Source organism: Pelodiscus sinensis, chromosome 3 (genome assembly GCF_049634645.1).
Source record: "Pelodiscus sinensis isolate JC-2024 chromosome 3, ASM4963464v1, whole genome shotgun sequence".
Lineage (NCBI taxonomy): Eukaryota > Metazoa > Chordata > Testudines > Trionychidae > Pelodiscus > Pelodiscus sinensis.
Genome location: NC_134713.1, coordinates 3,714,137 through 3,731,561, shown reverse-complemented (window position 1 = coordinate 3,731,561; position 17,425 = coordinate 3,714,137). Strand labels below are relative to the sequence as shown.

Sequence of the window (17,425 nt, the reverse complement as noted above, 5' to 3'; positions counted from 1 at the left end):
AGCTGGGCCTCATCACCCCCCACCCATGCAAGGCAGCTTTTTGGATTCTAACGCCAAAACTCAGCACAAAGCCACTGGGGTTGCAAACTTGCACGGGCAGAACGTGACGGGCCTGTGGCTTCCCCAGGGACACAAGCCACAAGCCGCTGGGGTTTGCACAGGACACTTCTTCGTTCCACCTGGTGAGAGAAGTTTTTTTGCTTTACCCTTATTATGTACCTTCATGCGGATGGGCTACGGCAGGGGATGACGGGCCGGGCCCCCAGGGAATAGTGATAAAGTTCAAAGTCACCGAGAGCCAGCTTTGCATGCCCTCCTGGGAGGCAATTAATGCAGCCGCTCTTGATGATGATGGCTTTCCCGCTTCTGCCATGTGCCTAGCTCTGGGAGGGCTTCTTTGAATTCACTGCTTCACCCCTTAATTGCCAAAGGCGACTGGAGATCTTACACGAGCCATTCCAGTGGTCTGGGAACGGCAGCCCACAGATCTGTTCTTTTCCAGACCACGGCTCTGTGGCTGGAGTCCTGTCTGCCTGCCGGAGGGGTTTATATACCCCAATGCAGAGACACAGCTTCGTTTCCTGGCTAGAATGATTGAGTTGGAGTTGCTCCTGCTTTGGGGAGGGGGCTGGACTTGGTGACTCCTGAGGTCGCTTCCAGCCCCAGGATTCTGTGTTCGTCAGCTATCCCATAGCAAGGCTCCACAGCTTGGTTCCATGTCCCTGGCCTCAAATCACAAAAGCTCCCTGGTTTGTACCTGGAATCTCACCAGCCATGCAATTTCCATCTGTGGCAATGGGAGCAAGGTGCCAGTGTCTAAGGGTGCACAGAAGGCAAAAATATCACCCTTGGGCAAGGCCCAGTCAGCTGAGGAAGGGACATTACCCACATGGCTACGTCTAGACTGGAATGATTTTCTGGAAATGCTTTTGACGGAAAAGTTTTCCGTTAAAAGCATTTTCGGAACAGAGCGTCTAGATTGGCACGGACGCTTTTCCGCAAAAGCACTTTTTGAGGAACAGCGTCCGTGGCCAATCTAGACGCGCTTTTCCGCAAAAAAACCCCGATCGCCATTTTCACGATCGGGGCTTTTTTGCAGAAAACAAATCTGAGCTGTCTACACTGGCCCTTTTGCGCAAAAGTTTTGCGCAAAAGGGACTTTTGCCTGAACAGGAACAGCACTGTATTTCTGCACAAAGCACTGATTTCTTACAGTAGGAAGTCAGTGCTTTTGCGGAAATTCATGCGGCCAGTGTAGACAGCTGGCAAGTTTTTCCAGAAAAGTGACTGATTTTCCAGAAAAACTGGCCAGTCTAGACACAGCCATGTAGTAGGCAGCTGTGCAGAACAGGTCTGAGGTGGTTAGGAGTGAAGGTAAGAAAACCACTCGCCATACACCAGCTCAAGCCTTTTCAGCATAACCACCACCTGCTGGATTTGAACCTGGAACCTCAGGAGTTTTGCAGAGGAGTTTCTACAGCTTGAACTATAGAGCCAGCTGGCTCCCAGCCCATCCTGTAGAGGTCTCTTGTTCTCATCTGTTGCTGTGGCCTTGGTGCCACTGCATGGGACAGTGAACCACACTAGGGCTATGTCTACACTCGCGGCTTCTTGCATGAGTAATATGCAAATGAGGCTAAGCGTGGAATATCGCCGAGCCTCATTTGCATATCTAACGAGCCACCATTTTTTTCAGAAGAGGCTCTTGCGCAAGAAGGAGCATCTACACGGCCCCTTCTTGCGCAAGAAAATCCCTCTTGCGCAATGCCGTTCTAGCTATTACTTTTCAGGAAGAACGGCGTTGCAGAAATTCAAGCGGCCAGTGTAGACAGCTGGCAAATTTTACCAGTCTAGACACAGCCCTATTGTGTCCCCTCTGAGTCTTCTCTTTTCTAAACTAAACAAGCCCAATTCCTTCAGCCTTCCCTCATTGCTCATGTTCTCTAGACCTTTTATAATTTTTGTTGCTCTTCTCTGGACCCTCTCCAATTTCTCCACATCTTTCTTGAAATGCGGTGCCCAGAGTAGGACACAATCCTCCAACTGAGGCCTAATCAGTGCAGAGCAGAGCAGCAGAATATACATGCTCCCTCCGCACTGACAGGCAAAAAATAACCGAGTGGCCGGGACGGTACAGGTGGCAGGTCCAGCTTGCTGCCTAACCACAGCCTTGGCCACAATCCTAGGCCAGAACACAGGCAGATAGTACATGGTGCAGCCCTTGCCATATTGCTATTTTGAGTAGTTCACGCGAGCGGAGCATGGATTTCCCCAACATGCACATACCCCTTGTCACATTACTGGATTTTAAGGGGAGCAGCCAGATCACTGCTGCACCCATGGGGGGGGGGCTTACCCCAAAGTGTATACAAAGGGGGCCATGTGAGGTGTCAAATGAAAGCGTATGTTCTGCTGATTCTGTATGCGCTATTCATGTAATGGTATAATAACTGTATGCGGAGTTAGAAACATGTACTCTGTATGGATGCTGGAAAATTCTCTGTCTGTGGCTGAGCAAAGGAACAAGGAAAGCTCAGCCTACGGCTATGCTAATTAGCAAGGAGACAATGAATCTCTAGGTACCAATACACATCTCAGGAATGTGACTGATACCTAAGGGCTACCAGCATGGAACACAGGGATAGGTGACCTACTGCAGCCAAGAAGATGCCAGGGGAGGTATATAAGTGCCATGTGGCACCCTCCTTCTTGTCTTCAGTTTTGCTCCTGATCCCAGATGCAGCCTTGCAGGGAACAACAAGCCGGAAAGAACCATAGACCCATCCTGACATCGGATGTACTCCAGAGACATTTAAGATAGCAGTTTATAACATCTCTGCTGCACGCCTGTATTGAGAACTGGGAGAGTCGATGCATGTAATGTAGTATCCTTTAACAACCTTACTCTCATGCTTTTCGTAATACACCTTTAGACTTTACATGCTAAAGGATTGGCTCAGCATGATCTTGTGGGTAAGGTCCAGAGTGTAAATTGATCGGGACCCGTGGCTGGTTTCTTGGGACCGGAAGAACCTGTTCAGGGTAGGTGAGATTGGGTTCTGTAACCCCTCACCTGTGTGTAGGCCTGGGGCTGATAGGCACACAAGAAGAGCTGGGGTGTCAAAGCGGTTTTGCTCGTGAGGCTTCCTGCTGGCCAAACTGGCAGCTGAAGCGCTCAGTGCGACTGGTTTGTGGCCTATTAGGGAAGGGCCTCTAGTCAGGGCCAGTAAGAAGCCCCGAGTTTGAGCAATTTGCCCTGAGCAGATGCCTTCAGCCATGCCCAGACTCGGCCTGGCCCGTCACACACCTCCCACCTGCTGTATAGATAGATGTACCCTTAAAGGGCTGGTCATGCTGGGCCAAGGGATGGGGCAGCAAAGTAAGGTGCCCCTGGGGGAAAAGAAGCCAGCATCCCAGTGGACCATAACCTAATGCGGGCCGTGCTTTGCTCTGCTCTGAGGCCTGGTCTACACTAAAGAGGAAGGTTGACTTAAGAGTCACACACAGCGGGAGGTTGACAGGAGCAAACACTCCCACCGGCTTCCCTGACTCCTCATGAGGAGCAGGAGTACCGGCGCCGATGGGGGCGCCCTCTGAGTTCGATTTAGCGGGTCTTCACTAGACCTGCTAACGCGAACCCTGAGAGATCGACCGCGGCAGCCTCGATTGTCCGCCCGGCGTTGACATGGCCATAGGGTTTTATGCAGATGCCCGTTGCTGGAAATTCGGAGCCTCTTCCACACAGAGGCTGTAGCTAGAATTTAGGAGCACATGCCCCCTTGGCCCGGTTTGTACTGCCGTGGAACCAAGGGCCCTCAGTGGGAGATTCCCGGGGATTCCATTGCGTTAGGCGCTGTACAGCTGTACTGAACAGCCTGGGTATATAAGGGGCTTTTCAGAAGCAAGCAACCCCTAGTTATATTGAGTATAACTTCTAAAGACACGTTACCAGCCACCTTGCTTCTGCTGCCAGCTGGGCTTCAGAGGGGATATTCTCTTCATGTCCCCTCAAAACACCCCCCGCAGAAAACTAGCTTCTTTAAAACCCTTACCTACCTGCCCCCACCCCGCCCTTCTAGCACTTGTTTGATATTTTTGTGGCAGGAGGATTGTTGTGTTGTTTCATAGCCAGGCTTGTTGAATTAGCTTCCAGGCCCACTAAGCTCCCTGTATAGCGACCTGCTGAACCCCAGTCCCTCTGTGCCCGTTGGTTCCCTCCTGGGCATTTCCAAGGTTCAATAGCCCAATCGAGGCGGGCTCCCCGGGATAACTGTTAAGAATGGGCTGTACTGGGTCCATACAGGCTTGGGAACCTACATCCCTTTGTCAGAAAGGTTGAGCCAGGCCCATGGGCAGCCCCCATGTCCTTTCCCGACTGTTGCGAACCAGCGCTACTCTGTGCGGAACCCCGACAGGGGGAATCGAACCTGGGACCTCTGGAGCTTGGTGCAGGAGCCTGTATTGCTAGAACAAAAAAGCCAAGTGAAAAGCTGCCGTAGCTAAGGCTGTAGGGCAGACTCTGTAAGTGGTCGAGGTGCCATCGTCCATCACACCCAGCCGGTGTGTGGGTTACATATGCATATGCCGGGGGCTGACCTGTGGTTAGCTGGCAGGAGGCACGGCTGTGGGAGGGGTGAGCTAAAGGAGCATGGTCAGAGGGAGTCTTGCACCAGGATGAGCAGCGAGAGAGGAGAAGGACGAGGGAGATCTGAGGTGGAGAAGGCGCAGCCGTGTGGTTCATTTCTGGTATTTTCCATGCCTCCCCCACTCTCCAGCACATCGAATGGCTTGTCCCCAGATGGCTCGAGGATGCTGCCAGAGGTCCCCGCTCCAGGGCCGGCTTAGGAAGTCGAAGCTGATGAGATTAGAGCTGGAGCCTGTCCACGATTGGTTGGCAGGCACAGGAGATGTGGAGTGTAATTACCTCAGGGCACAGCAGGGGCAAGAGCCGTTGCAGATAAAGCGCCTCTGGGTGCATCTTCCCCCCAAAACCTGTTTGTCCAGTGATCCCCCTGCCCCCATTGCCAGGCAGGTCGCTTCTGCCTGCGGCGGGTGTTCGGGGAAGACAGCACCAGAGATGTGAGGCGCTGAAAACTGTCTCCGGCAGGGGCAGATTCAGCAGGAACCGGGGAGGGCCGCAGGAATTAGCATTAGCCGGGAAACCCTCACTCCTGCTCACGTCAGCCGTGTGGGGGGGGGGGGGGGTGAGATTTACACCCAGGGCTCCCAGGAACTGCTTCCAGCCCCTCACAGGGGTTGGGGCTCTTGGGACCCCCAGGGTTTGAAACCTGAGGTTTAGCCTCCCCCCAGTACAGGGGACGCCTTCACATTACTGGCTTTTCGAAATGAACCCCAGGGGATTGCTTTCCCCCAGCAAAGCTGGAAGTTCAACGTGCACATTTCTCCGGCGGTAATAACCGGTCCCGCCCTCCCCCCGCCTAAACTCACCAGGGATTTCCAGCGCCAGACGCACCTGAGTGATTTAGGCGCATGACTCGCCATTGCTCGCGCTGAGATTGGGGCTACCCTCTGAGCGCCCCGAGGCCTGCTGCGGAAACCCAGCATGACTCTGCTAGCGTTACAGGGGACCTGAGCGCGGAGGTACGCCAAAGCAGGGAGCTGCAATGTCGCCAGCTCTTGCAAAGTTGCTTGGTCTCACTCGGCAGCAGGTGCACTAAGGAGGGAAATTATTTCCAAACGGTTCGTCTCCAGGTGGAGGTACTGGGCCGTTTCAGGGCTGTTCCAGCTCAAGGCAATTCTTATTGATCGTTACTCAAGAGCACGCACCGGCCTGGCTAATTTAGACCCACACCATTGTGTGTGCTGTGAACCTGACCTCCTCCCCCCCCGCACACCCACCCTGGTTTATGCTCCCAGTGCATATGCTCTCAGGTCCAGGTCTCCAAAGGGATTTAGGTGCCTAACGCCCATTGAAATCAGTGGGACGTAGGCACCTAAATACCTTGGCGCAGTTAGGCCTACATGACTTTCCTGGAGCACAGAAGGAAGCTGTGGAACCAAAGAACTGACCGCAGATAACCCCTAGCCCAGGGGAGCACCTTAGCCACTAGACCGGAGACGGGCAATAATTTTTGCAGGGGCCAAATAATGAATTTTGGTAGGTGGTCATGGGCCAGCTCCATCTCGGAAGGGGCGGAGCTTGGAGAGGAAGGGGCGGGGCTAAGGATACGTGCGCCGCCGTCTCCCCCTCCCCCCTAGAGCTGTCTGGGGCCAGAGGCTTTGAATTAAAAACACAGCAAAGGGCTTGTGGCTCCTGGCCCTTCTGCTACCGCCTTTCTGGCAGACGCTTGGGGGTGCTGCGGTTATTTAAAGGGCTCGTGGCTCTGGCTACTGAGATGGCGAGCCCTTAAAAAAGCCCCAGAAACCCCAGAGGGCTGCCAGGCAACACGGTAGCAGCAGAACCACGGACCCTTTCAATGACTGCTCTTTAAAGGGCTCGCAGCTCCCAGCCACACCGCTACCGCCTTGCCTGACAGCCGCCCAGGGTTGCTGTACCTGTTTAAAGGGCTTGCAATTCCAGCCCCACCTCAACCGGGAGCCATGAGACACTGGAAATAGGATCCTGCTGCCTGGGTCGTCGCCTGGCTCTTTGGCGGCACAAGTCACGTCCAATCCCCGCGGCATCTTTTCCTTCGGGGACAGATCCCTGGCGGCAGCCTGGCAGCAGTGTGGCCCCAGCCCGCCAGGAGAAGGGTGCAGGTCGTGCGTAGGCCCCGGTTTCCGAGGGATTGCGGCAGATAATACCCTGCCGGAGCCTTTTATGCAAGAATCAAGTGCCTGGAATTAGAAAGCTGAGGCTGAGCACTTCCTGGCCCACCTCCAGCCAGCCCTGGCAGCGCACAAAGGCTCAGCGGGCAAGCGGTTAACGTGCGAGACGGCTGGCGGCTGCCAAAAGTCGGTCCTGAAGAAGGGATGCACTAGCATGTACAGGGCCGGGCCCGCTCGGGCCCACTGACAGCAATTCCGGGCCCCCGGCCAAAGCAGTCAGGACCCCCCCCCCCCAGACAAGCTATGCCTGTGTGGATGCAATTCACTTGACCATGGCTCCAACACACCCCGGGCCTCCCTTCTCCCCCTTGGGGACAGGACCCAACCCCTCCCCCAGGGCTTCCCTTCCCCCCCTTGGGGACAGGACCCAACCCCTCCCCCAGGGCTTCCCTTCCCCCCCTTGGGGACAGGACCCAACCTCTCCCCCAGGGCTTCCCTTCCCCCCCTTGCGGACAGGATCCAATTCCCCCCGTCCCAGTGCCTCCCTTCCCCCCCTTTGGGACAGGATCCAATTCCCCCCGTCCCAGTGCCTCCCTTCCCCCCCTTGGGGACAGGATCCAATTCCCCCCTCAGAGCCTCCCTTCTCCCCCTTGGGGACAAGACCCAACCCCCCCCCCGGACCTCCCTTCTCCCCCTTGGGGACAAGACCCAACCCCCCCCGGACCTCCCTTCTCCCCCTTGGGGACAAGACCCAACCCCCCCCCCCGGACCTCCCTTCTCCCCCTTGGGGACAAGACCCAACCCCCCCCGGACCTCCCTTCTCCCCCTTGGGGACAAGACCCAACCCCCCCCCAGGGCCTCCTTTCCCCCTCTTGGGGACAGGACTCAACCCGCCGCAGGGCTTCCCTTCCCCCCCAGGGGATGGGCCCAATCTCTCTCATAAAACTCCAATAAAAATGGATCTAACCTACGGCCGCCCCGGGACGCTACGTAAAAGGCCACGTCACCGACATATCGAAGCACCTCTCGGCCTGTCAAGCGCTGAGCCGCACGACTCCGGGGGCGCACTCAGCCCCATTGTACAGGTGGGGCAGTGAGGCCCAGCGAGCCCCCTCCCAAGCGCGCACAGCAAGTCCGTGACGAAGGAGGGACTCCAACCAGGGGGCAGAGGGGCATGTCCCAAATTGGGGCCCCAGCCTGTGATCATTCTGCCCCTCATCCAGCTGGGGGTTCTTCCGCAAGAAGCTGCCAGTGTAGACATAGCCATGGTGTCATGTGCTGGAAAGGATTACTAGGGACTCTGGAGCTTCAGGCTGTGTCTAGACTGGCATGACTTTCTGCAAATGCTTTTAACGGAAAAGTTTTTTCGTTAAAAGCATTTGCGGAAAAGAGCATCTAGATCGACGCGGATGCTTTTGCACAAGAGCGCTTTTTGCGGAAAAGCGTCCATGCCAATCTAGACGCGGTTTTGTGCAAGAAAACCCCGATCGCCATTTTCGCCATCGGGGCTTTTGTGTGCAAAACAATACCGCGTTGTCTACACTGGCCCTCTTGCGCAAAAGCATTTGCGCAAGAGGGCTTTTGCCCGAACGGGAGCAGCATAGCATTTCTGCAAGAACACTGACAATCTTATATGAGATCGTCAGTGTTCTTGCGGAAATTCAAGCGGCCAGTGTAGACAACGTTTTTCCGCAAAAGCACCTGCTTTTGCGGAAAAACTTGCCAGTCTAGATGCAGCCTTCAGTGTTTGCCAGTGACTATTTAACCTACGAAAAATTAAAGAAAAATACAGAACCTGCTCGGATCATAAGAACAACCATTTTGGCTCCACGCAATGGTCCAGCTAGCCCAGTGTCCTGTCTTCCGACAGTGGCCAATGCCAGGTGCCCAGAGGGAGTGAACAGAACACAGAATCATCATGTGATCCCTTCCCTGTCACCTATTCCCAACTTTTGTAGACTCCCACTTCCTAACTCTGAGGTCCTATAACAGCAGGGCCCTCTCTCTTGCGAGGGAATGGGAATTGTACAAGACCAGAGCTGCAGAGAGCACGATGTAAGACAAGAGCCACTGAGCAAGCGTGATCGCCAGGGTCTCCTTCTGAGCCTGGTTTGTGCTGGGCACACATTAGAAAACGCTGAGAGTTAGAAAGCCGTTTGGTTTTATTTCAGTGATTTGCAATTGCATTTTCCATCGTATCGTTCGTCACCTTTCACGCATTTTCCATCACTAAATAGGCTTAAAAACAAAAAGAAAAACAATGCTCAAAACCAATTTGCCTTGCTTGCAAAGAAAACCACCCAGCTTGATGCAGCCGGACACGTTTTATACAACTGTGCAAATGCCATACTGTTCATAGTGCCACAGCGTCAATTCCCCACTGAAAGACAGAGCTACAATCTCCCAGGGGGCGGACATGCGTTATCTTCCCAGCCAGCAAGAATGTGCAGGCGTTTTATCTGCCATTAGCACACGGTCCCTGCAGCAAAAGGAGAGAGAAGCTCCAAGACTGAACACACAAGTGATACATATCAGCCAAAGGGAAATGTAAACTGTGGGGGCAGAGCAAGGGTGAGAAACAATCGAGATGTATTCTTTTTCAGTGGTACACTCCATTCGCAAAACCTCAGGGCTCTTGAGGGAGAGAAGACCACAGTGGGAGTCAGTGAAAAAGATCTAATTCAATTATAGAATCGTAGAACTGGAAGGGATCTCAAGAGGTCATCAAATCCGGGCCCCTGCCCTCATGGCAGGACCGACCACTATCTAGATAAGTGTTTCTTCAACTTTTTAAGATCGAGGAACACCAAACAATATTTTTTTATGTGGAACACCAAGGATTGTTTTGTTGAAAAAAAAAAAAAGTTGGGAAAGTTATTGAGAAAAAAAAAAGGTCACCTGCCCCTTTAAGGGCAGCCATTTTGAATTCTGTTCTTCGCAGCATACAGTTTAAGAAAAACTGATCTAGATCATCCCTGACAGGTGTCTGTCCAACCTGCTCTTAAATATCTCCAGGGATGGAGATTCCACAGCCTCCCTAGGCAACTCATTCCAGTGTTTAACCACCCTGAGAGTTAGGAAGTTTTTCCTAATGTCCAACCTAAACCTCCCTTGCTGCAATTTAAGCCCATTGCTTCTTGCCCTATTCTCAGAGGTCAAGGAGAACAATTTTTTCCCCTCCTCCTTATAACACCCTTTTAGGTTATTGAAAACTGCCATCGTGTCCCCTCTCGGGCGTTTCTTTTCTAAACTAAACAAGCTCAATTCTTTCCATCTTCATTCATGGGTCATGTTCTCTAGATCTTTAATCATTTTTGTTGCTCGTCTCTGGACCCTCTCCAATTTCTCTCCAATGACTCAAGTCTCTGGGTCCAATCGGACAACTCATGGAAATAGCCCCACCGAAACAAACAGTGCATTGGGCATAATAGCATAGGGGTGTTATTTGGGTGGATGTGCACGTATTAGACGGTAAGAGGATACACAAAGAGGACAGAATTCAAATATTCAGGCAGGTTTTCTCTGTCAGAGAGCCAGGATTGACGTCAATGTGAAAAACAAGTTCAAAATAATTTCACGACCCCAAGTCCTCCTGCCAATTTTTGAACACTGATTACAGGCGGAAATCACGGTTCAGGTTACAGGCCACCGCCAAGAAAAGAAGTGTGAAATGTAGCTCGGTTTTCCCAACCAGCACTTCAACGCAACCTTGCTTTGAGGATTTCCACCTTTTTGTGGTGACTATTTCACACTCTGATCATTCGTCCTTGTAGTGGCCTCTTTGCAGAGATACAGAATGGACATTTAGGTGAGCTCTGAGCTGACTTTGGCAAACAATCCAGATGGTGTCAGGGTTGCACAGTTTATCAGCATTTGCAAAAGGATTACGTGCAATACATCGAGGCAGTCAATCACACGGAAGTCCCAGCTGAGACCCAAAGTACTCAAGCAAAAAATACCAGGGCAAGCTAAAGAGCTGGAATAAGAGTGAAACACACACGACAGCAGCTCCACAAGCCCACGTTTCTGTTAAACCCCCGCTGTCTATTGAATGTGTTGATCAACCCTCTAGAAATGAGAGCGCAACCTCGATTTGACGTATTTCACTTACAGGATTCCAAGAGAAGGTTGCATGTTTAACTTAGTTAGCAGACACGCCTGTGTTCGTGGGTCTGACTCGTTGATAATACTGGAATACCGAATGAATGTCTATATTTTAAAAAACACAGTCCTTGATTAGCAGCGCTAAAAGTCTAGGTCGTCTTGGTCAATCTCATTGGCATTTTCTGTCTTCTTTTTAGTATCGTGGCCATTACTGGTGTGTCCTTTGTTTTGGGGGTCAGCACCATCCTTCCCTCCAGCCACAGGACTGGGGCATGCGGACGCTCTGTCCTCTTCCTCCTCATCATCTTCCTCCTCAATGTCAGGATACATCTTTGCAGACTTGCTGCCTCCATCAGCGTTCGCCTCCCTGCTGGGGTCGTCATTCGGGTTCCCCTCTTCTCCTTCCTCTCCTTCGCTTCCATCCTCTGACCCTTTCTGGGATTGCTGCGAACAGTTTCCCATGGAGGAGTTATAAGAGAAGGTAGCTGCTTTGGTCAGAGTCTCTGATCCTTTGCTGCAGTCTTGGTCCTCCACCACAGTAGAGGCCATCTCAGGGACCTCACCATTCCTTGCCTCTCTGGCTTCTTCATTGTCTTCCTGAGGTTCATCACCGGCTGCTTCGTCGCCATTCTGTGCACACTCAGGATCTCCTTCATTTTCATGTTCTTCCTCTGCTGCCGGTGCCTCTGAACATGCCTCACATTCCACCTCCGGGCCTGTTTCTTCCACAGCCTCGTCCCCCACATCGGCCTGGGGCTCTTCTTCGTTTCTGGCTAGGGGTGCTTCTTCTGCGTCCTCAGCAGCATCAGAGACTCCAGCATTCGCTTCACATTCAGAGGCATTCTCTTCGTTATTGTCTCTGTCGGCCTCACCCTCAGCTCCCTCCACTTTACCCTCAGTGTCCTCCTCAGATTTGGGACTCTGCTCACATTCCTGATTTTCATTTGGTGTGTCGTCTTCTCCTTTCTCCTCCTCTTCCACTTCACCATTCCCCTCTTCCTGTTTCACTTCCTCTTCCTCATTCCCTCCTTCCTCTTTCACTTCCTCCTCTTCCTCCTTTGTTTCATCTGCCTCCTCTTTCACTTCCTCCTCTTCCTCCTTTGTTTCATCTGCCACCTCTTTCACTTCCTCCTCTTCCTTCCCAGCTCGTTCCTCTTCCTCTTCTTCTTGTTCCTCCTCTTGTTCTTTTGCTTCCTCCTCCACCTCGCAACTTTGATTATCTGAAATTTCATCTCCCTCAGCGGGGGTGGCTGTTTCATCTTCATTCACTTCCTGTTCTCCTTGCTCATCAGTTTCAGATTGCTCCGGCTCTTTCTCTTCCTCAGCATCTGGTTTTTGCTCTGGGGGGTCTGGTTCATATTCACCATCCGCCTCCTCTGAGTTGGTTTCCTCTTCTGCCTCTTGCGTGTGCTCACTGGGAATTGCCTCGCTGTCCTGAACGACTTCTGAGGCACAGTCCACCATGTTGTTTTCAGTTTCGTTTTCCTCCTTCCCCCTCAGAATTTGCTTTAAATCAAATGCCTTCACAATCGGGGCATTGGCGGCCACTATCGGGTTTCTTGTAGGCTTGGAAGCCATTTTCTTCCTTATGCAGGCATCACAGGGGCAGTATTCTTCTTCACTTGGTTGTTCACTAACTTCATCGACGAGAGCCACACTGATACCAAAATCTTCTTCACCCACATCAAATGATAAGTCGGTTGTCCCCTGTGGCTTACTTTGGGTCACAGTCCTGTCATTAAAGAGAGACCTATTGAGCATGGTCTGCAACCGTTGTCTTCTCTGCTCTGTCTGGATTGTTGACTCACGCCTGAGTGTTTCATTTGGAGGCTTTGGATGCCTCCTCCCTGCTCTACTTTTGATCTTCCTTAGCTCCTTCTCTATGCTCTTTTGTATTCTTTTACTCACTTCATCCTTCAACTCCGATATCATTTTATCCAGCAGTTCATTGTTCTCTAAATTCCACCTGATCTTGAACTCGTTCATAGCACTGATGTAGTGAGTCATGAACTCCTTCTCGATTTTCTTAAGCAACCTCAGCACCCAGACTGGGTCAGGGTCGACTGATTTTTGCTGGGCGATGGAGCTTGTTTTCACACTGGTTTCTGGGATGGCCTGGACGTTGGATTCCTGATTCTCGGGAGAACCCTCCCCTACCGCCTCTTCCACATTGGATTCGGCTTCTTTCTCGCCATTAGCATCATCAGCAATTGCCTCCGTTTCTGCAAGGTTGCTTGGTTGCTCTGTCACCTCATCGGTGTTTGCTTCTGGAGGGATTTCATCTCCCGCTTCAGCTTTGCTGTTTTCTTCCACTTCATTTTCACCCCCTTCCCTGTTTTCACAGTTACTACCCTGATCATCTTCATCATGGTCTGCTTCAGCACCCATCTCTGGGGAGTCCTCTTCAATGGACGCTGCTTCTCCTCCCTCTTTGGACTTTGAGCAGGATGTTGAAGGCCGAGAACATTGCTCTCCTGCTTTGCTCTGCCCCCCAATCTCACTCAGTTCAGGTTCATTCTCTACACTTGCCCCTTGATCAGCTAGTTTGGATGTAACGGTCTTCTGGGGCAATAAGATGCAATCCCTAGCACTGGCCATGCTTCCCTCTCTTGACTCACCAGAACCGCTACCGACATCGACCCCAGAAGACGACATCGGAGTGGATTTCTGGCCTTTAAAACCTGAGCTCATCTTTATCTGGTCACTGCCTGGTTGGCCTGAACTCGGACCGCTTTTTTCCACGGTGCATCCAAACCACAGGGCCTGGAAAATGTTCAGCAGCTCTGTATATCTCGGCTTATTCAAGCTTTTTGGCTTATCCGATGGGCCTAACGGTTCTTCGTCAAGGAGCTGGAGACTGGCCAAACACGTGATCAGAATATTAGCTGAGTTACTGAGTTTCCTCCCCATGGTGGGGGATACTTCAGGCAAACTGTTTGACCGGTCAAATTTTGCTTCTTGTTTTGAGCTGAGCAATGCCTTCATGATCTGCACCGACGTCTGGATAGTGCTTGGCAAGTCCTTTCTGTGATTATTTTGGCTTGAGGTCTCAATGGACTGGCTGCATTCGGCTTGCTTGGCTTCTGCGCCTTCCAACATCCCCTCAGAAGTCTTCTCCTCTTGGGTGCATTCCTCTGCCCCCTCCCCAGTGGCCTCGGCTTCAGCTGCCTCTTCTTCCAGTTCTTCCTCGGCACCGTTTTCGCCTTCCCCTGCATCCTGTCTCTCAGCTGTTTCCTCTTCTGAGGTTTCTTGATTACTGGCGCAGTGTGATATTTCAGTGGTTGCCTCTGTGCATTGCTCTGCTCCATCATCCTCCATTTCATATTTCATGAGCAAAGTCTCTGGAGGAATTTTGCTTAGCCATTCCTGGACCACTTCTTCTGGAGATGTATTTGGCAGGGCCGAAGGTGCTAAATCTTCTGGATCATCCATTTTCTCTTTGCAGGAAACAACGTCTTCTTTCTGCTCATCATGGGACTTATTTTCTGCCCCATTCATTGCATTCATTTCAGCTGATTTAGACCCGGAAGAGGTTGGTTTGGAAGAGTCTAATATTTCTTTCTGCTCTTTGCCCTCGGTCAGCACTGACTCCGTGCATGCGCTGATGCTGGAGGAATTCTTAAACACGGCGGGTCGCAGCTTTTTTCTGCTTGGCTTTCCTTTCGGTGGGGTGGGACAGTGCAAACTGCCCATTGAGGCCACCTCTGAGGCCGATGCTCTACTAGAATTTTCCACCCCAGCGCGAAGACTCTTCATTTTTTTCCTCCGTGGCTTGGATGACCGTGTCACACTGGACTGTGAGCAGCCATCATTGCTTGTTCTGGACACCTCCGTCTCTGCACGCTTGCCCTGAAGGTCTGAGTAAGAAGAGACTCTCGAACTTGAACTTGGGGGATAGTCGTTCCCAGCCGCCGTGGGCTGTTCACATTTTGAGCATAAAGATTCTGACATGCTTCCATGTCTAGAGCTTGGAGTCTCAGAACTAACTTGGGCATGTCCTTCTCCATCATTTCTATTAGAATTTGACACACTTGAAGACGGGGATGACATCTTACTGCTTGCTTCCGATTGGCTTCCCTGTTTGGTGCCTTTTGAAGACTTGCTGTAGCACTTAGAGGTGCTGCTTGTGCACTGGTCCTCATTATGAATGGGTGGAGGAGCTGCTTCATTCACAGATGACGTGCTTGAAAGAGGAGAGTCTGAATGTGACGTGGGGTTTCTAATCGATTTTTTCTTGATTTCACAAGAGCTTTTGGAGTAGTTAGAGGCCTTGCTGTTTGACCTTGAAACTTCTGCGTGGAGAGAATTTTTCTTCTTTTTCTTAGCGGTTGATCCACGTGATGACACGGACATTTCAGAATGGGCATCCAGATGAATCTGACTGTGCTTGGTTCTCCTCGATGCTTTGGAAGAACAGGAGGCATTGCACACGAGTATCTCATCACTGTCACTCCTCCTACTATTCCCATCCCAAGCTCGGGCCTGGGAAGCTGCTTCTACAGAGTATCGTTCACATTCGCTGAAGTCATCTTTGATTGAGTCATTGGGCACCCTTTGTGCTGATTCTGAACTAACTTCATTATCCGTGCAGTCTTCTGGTTTTGCTTCCTTCTCTTCAGCGTCTTTCTTTGGGCAGGACTCGCTGGAAAAGGAAGAGATCACTGGATCATTGTCAGAATGTTCATCCTGGTGACTCTTGGCTGTTGGCAGGATGGACTTGCTAGATCGGCTGTCTACGCTATTGGTACAACTTGAGCGTGCAGCAATTTCTTCTTCTTCTTCAGCCTTTTTCAAGCTGCTGGATGACACAGTCCTTGCCATACTGTTAGTTTCCTCACACACGCGCTTCTTACTTTGTCTGGAGTGCAGAGATGACCTGGAAATACGACTTCCAACCCTGCTGCCTTCGATTTCATCCATTTCCTCCTTTGAACACTTCACCGAAGAAACTTCCATGTCATTTTCATCCTCGTTCTGGGAATGAGCCTGACTGGCCTCAGCTTCGTCAACAGCTTCTTCAGAATCTAGGTTGTTTTCACAGCTTGACTGTGAGCCTGGCCCTACGGATGATGCTTTTTGGCTACTGCTAGTGTTCCTTAGCGAGCAATCCTGTGACTCTTCTCCACGGGAGGCAGCTGTAGACAAAGTGCTTCGATAGTTATGCTTTTTAATGTTACAGCACTCGACTCTGTCATCTGTCGTTTCCGAATAGCATGAAGACTCCTGCACAATGTGCTCCGAATATTCTTCACTGGACGTGGTGTGGAGGCTGTCCATGGAGGTGATTTTTTTGCGGACTATCCTCCTCCGTGACGATGTGCTGGAGCGTGAAGACCGTGTGTGCCAAGTATTTCTTACGTTGGGCTCCTCTTTCCGGGAAGCATGCATAGGGTTCTTCCAGATGTCATAGTCCAGGTGTTGCTTGCCACAGCTGTGGCAATGCGTTTCCTCAGATTCAGACTCATCAAGTTTCGAGATGTAGGAATCGGCATCGCAAGGATAAAGCGACTCTTCCGCCTCCGAGCTGACTTCCAGATTCATTTTCTGCTTGGGGTCCACCCCATTGTCTCCCTCTATCCCGGACTCTTCACAGGGCGTGTTACTCATCAAATTGGACTTCTTGATCCGTGTGGACCAGTGAAGAGTCTCGTCGTTGAGCAAACGAAAGCGGACTTTCATCTCAACAGACAGACTGCCATCCTTATTCATGTGCACTCGTTTTTCAATGTCATCGTTGACTAGAGAATGAACCAGGTCCCCGGCTTTTCCATGTGGATAGCTGTCTGGGAAAGGAGCGCCGTTTTCCAGGGATGTATTGAGGCCATTCACATAGGACTTTTCGGATGATAAGGAGAATCTCATTGACCTGTTGCTTGAAGCGGACCTTGGGTGGATGACGCTTTTTTTAGCTTTCAGTCCAAAGTTCACTGGAATTGAGGAAAACAACAGAAAGGGAGCATAAGGAGAAATAAAGTAAAGGTAAACCTCATCTGAGGAAAACAAAAATAGCTGCATTTAAGTCTATGGTGCTATGCCAGTGTATCGCCACAAAGGATCTGGATGTAATTAACAGATGTGCCATAAACTGTACATTTAGAATGAAAAGCTCATACTAAACGCTTCTATTTTTTAGCTTTTCTTTGTAAGCCTCATGTAAATTGCAAATGGTTTGGTAGCACCTTTTATTCTATCGCAGGTTGCAGAAAAGAGCATTCCCAACAATCAGTCCCCCCATTTTGTATAGCTGTACAGATGTATTTCCTCATGTGTTTTCTTTCTTATTCATCCTAAGGACACCTGAGTTGAGGTACGGCCCAAAGGCTTTAGACAAAAGTACCATTCAATTATTCTGTACTAGAAGATTTACCCAGCGTTGCTCGGATCCTTAACTCAATAATTTTTTGGTTTTCTTCATTTAAACCATTGCTCTGGGGTAGGGCTGGGAATGAGGGTTTCAGTCTGCAGGCTTCCCCGGGCAGAGAGAACATCTCCAGCCCTCTCTCACTGCAGCAGCTTGCAGCTAGGTGAGAAGCGCCTCACCCTGGCCACTGCAGCAGGCATAGACAAGGAAGGGTGCATGTCCCCCAGCTGG

General features: G+C 51.2%; 1 protein-coding gene across 1 annotated transcript in view; it reads right to left on the bottom strand.

Annotated features, from left to right (window-relative positions):
- Positions 1-8,910: 8,910 nt before the first annotated feature.
- Positions 8,911-17,425, bottom strand: part of RP1L1 (RP1 like 1) — a 46,425-nt gene continuing 37,910 nt past the window's right edge. The window contains exon 4 of the mRNA XM_075923139.1: positions 8,911-16,823. Coding sequence (XP_075779254.1) covers positions 10,975-16,823 — 5,849 coding nt within the window. The 3' untranslated portion in view covers positions 8,911-10,974. The remainder of the gene's footprint in view (positions 16,824-17,425) is intronic.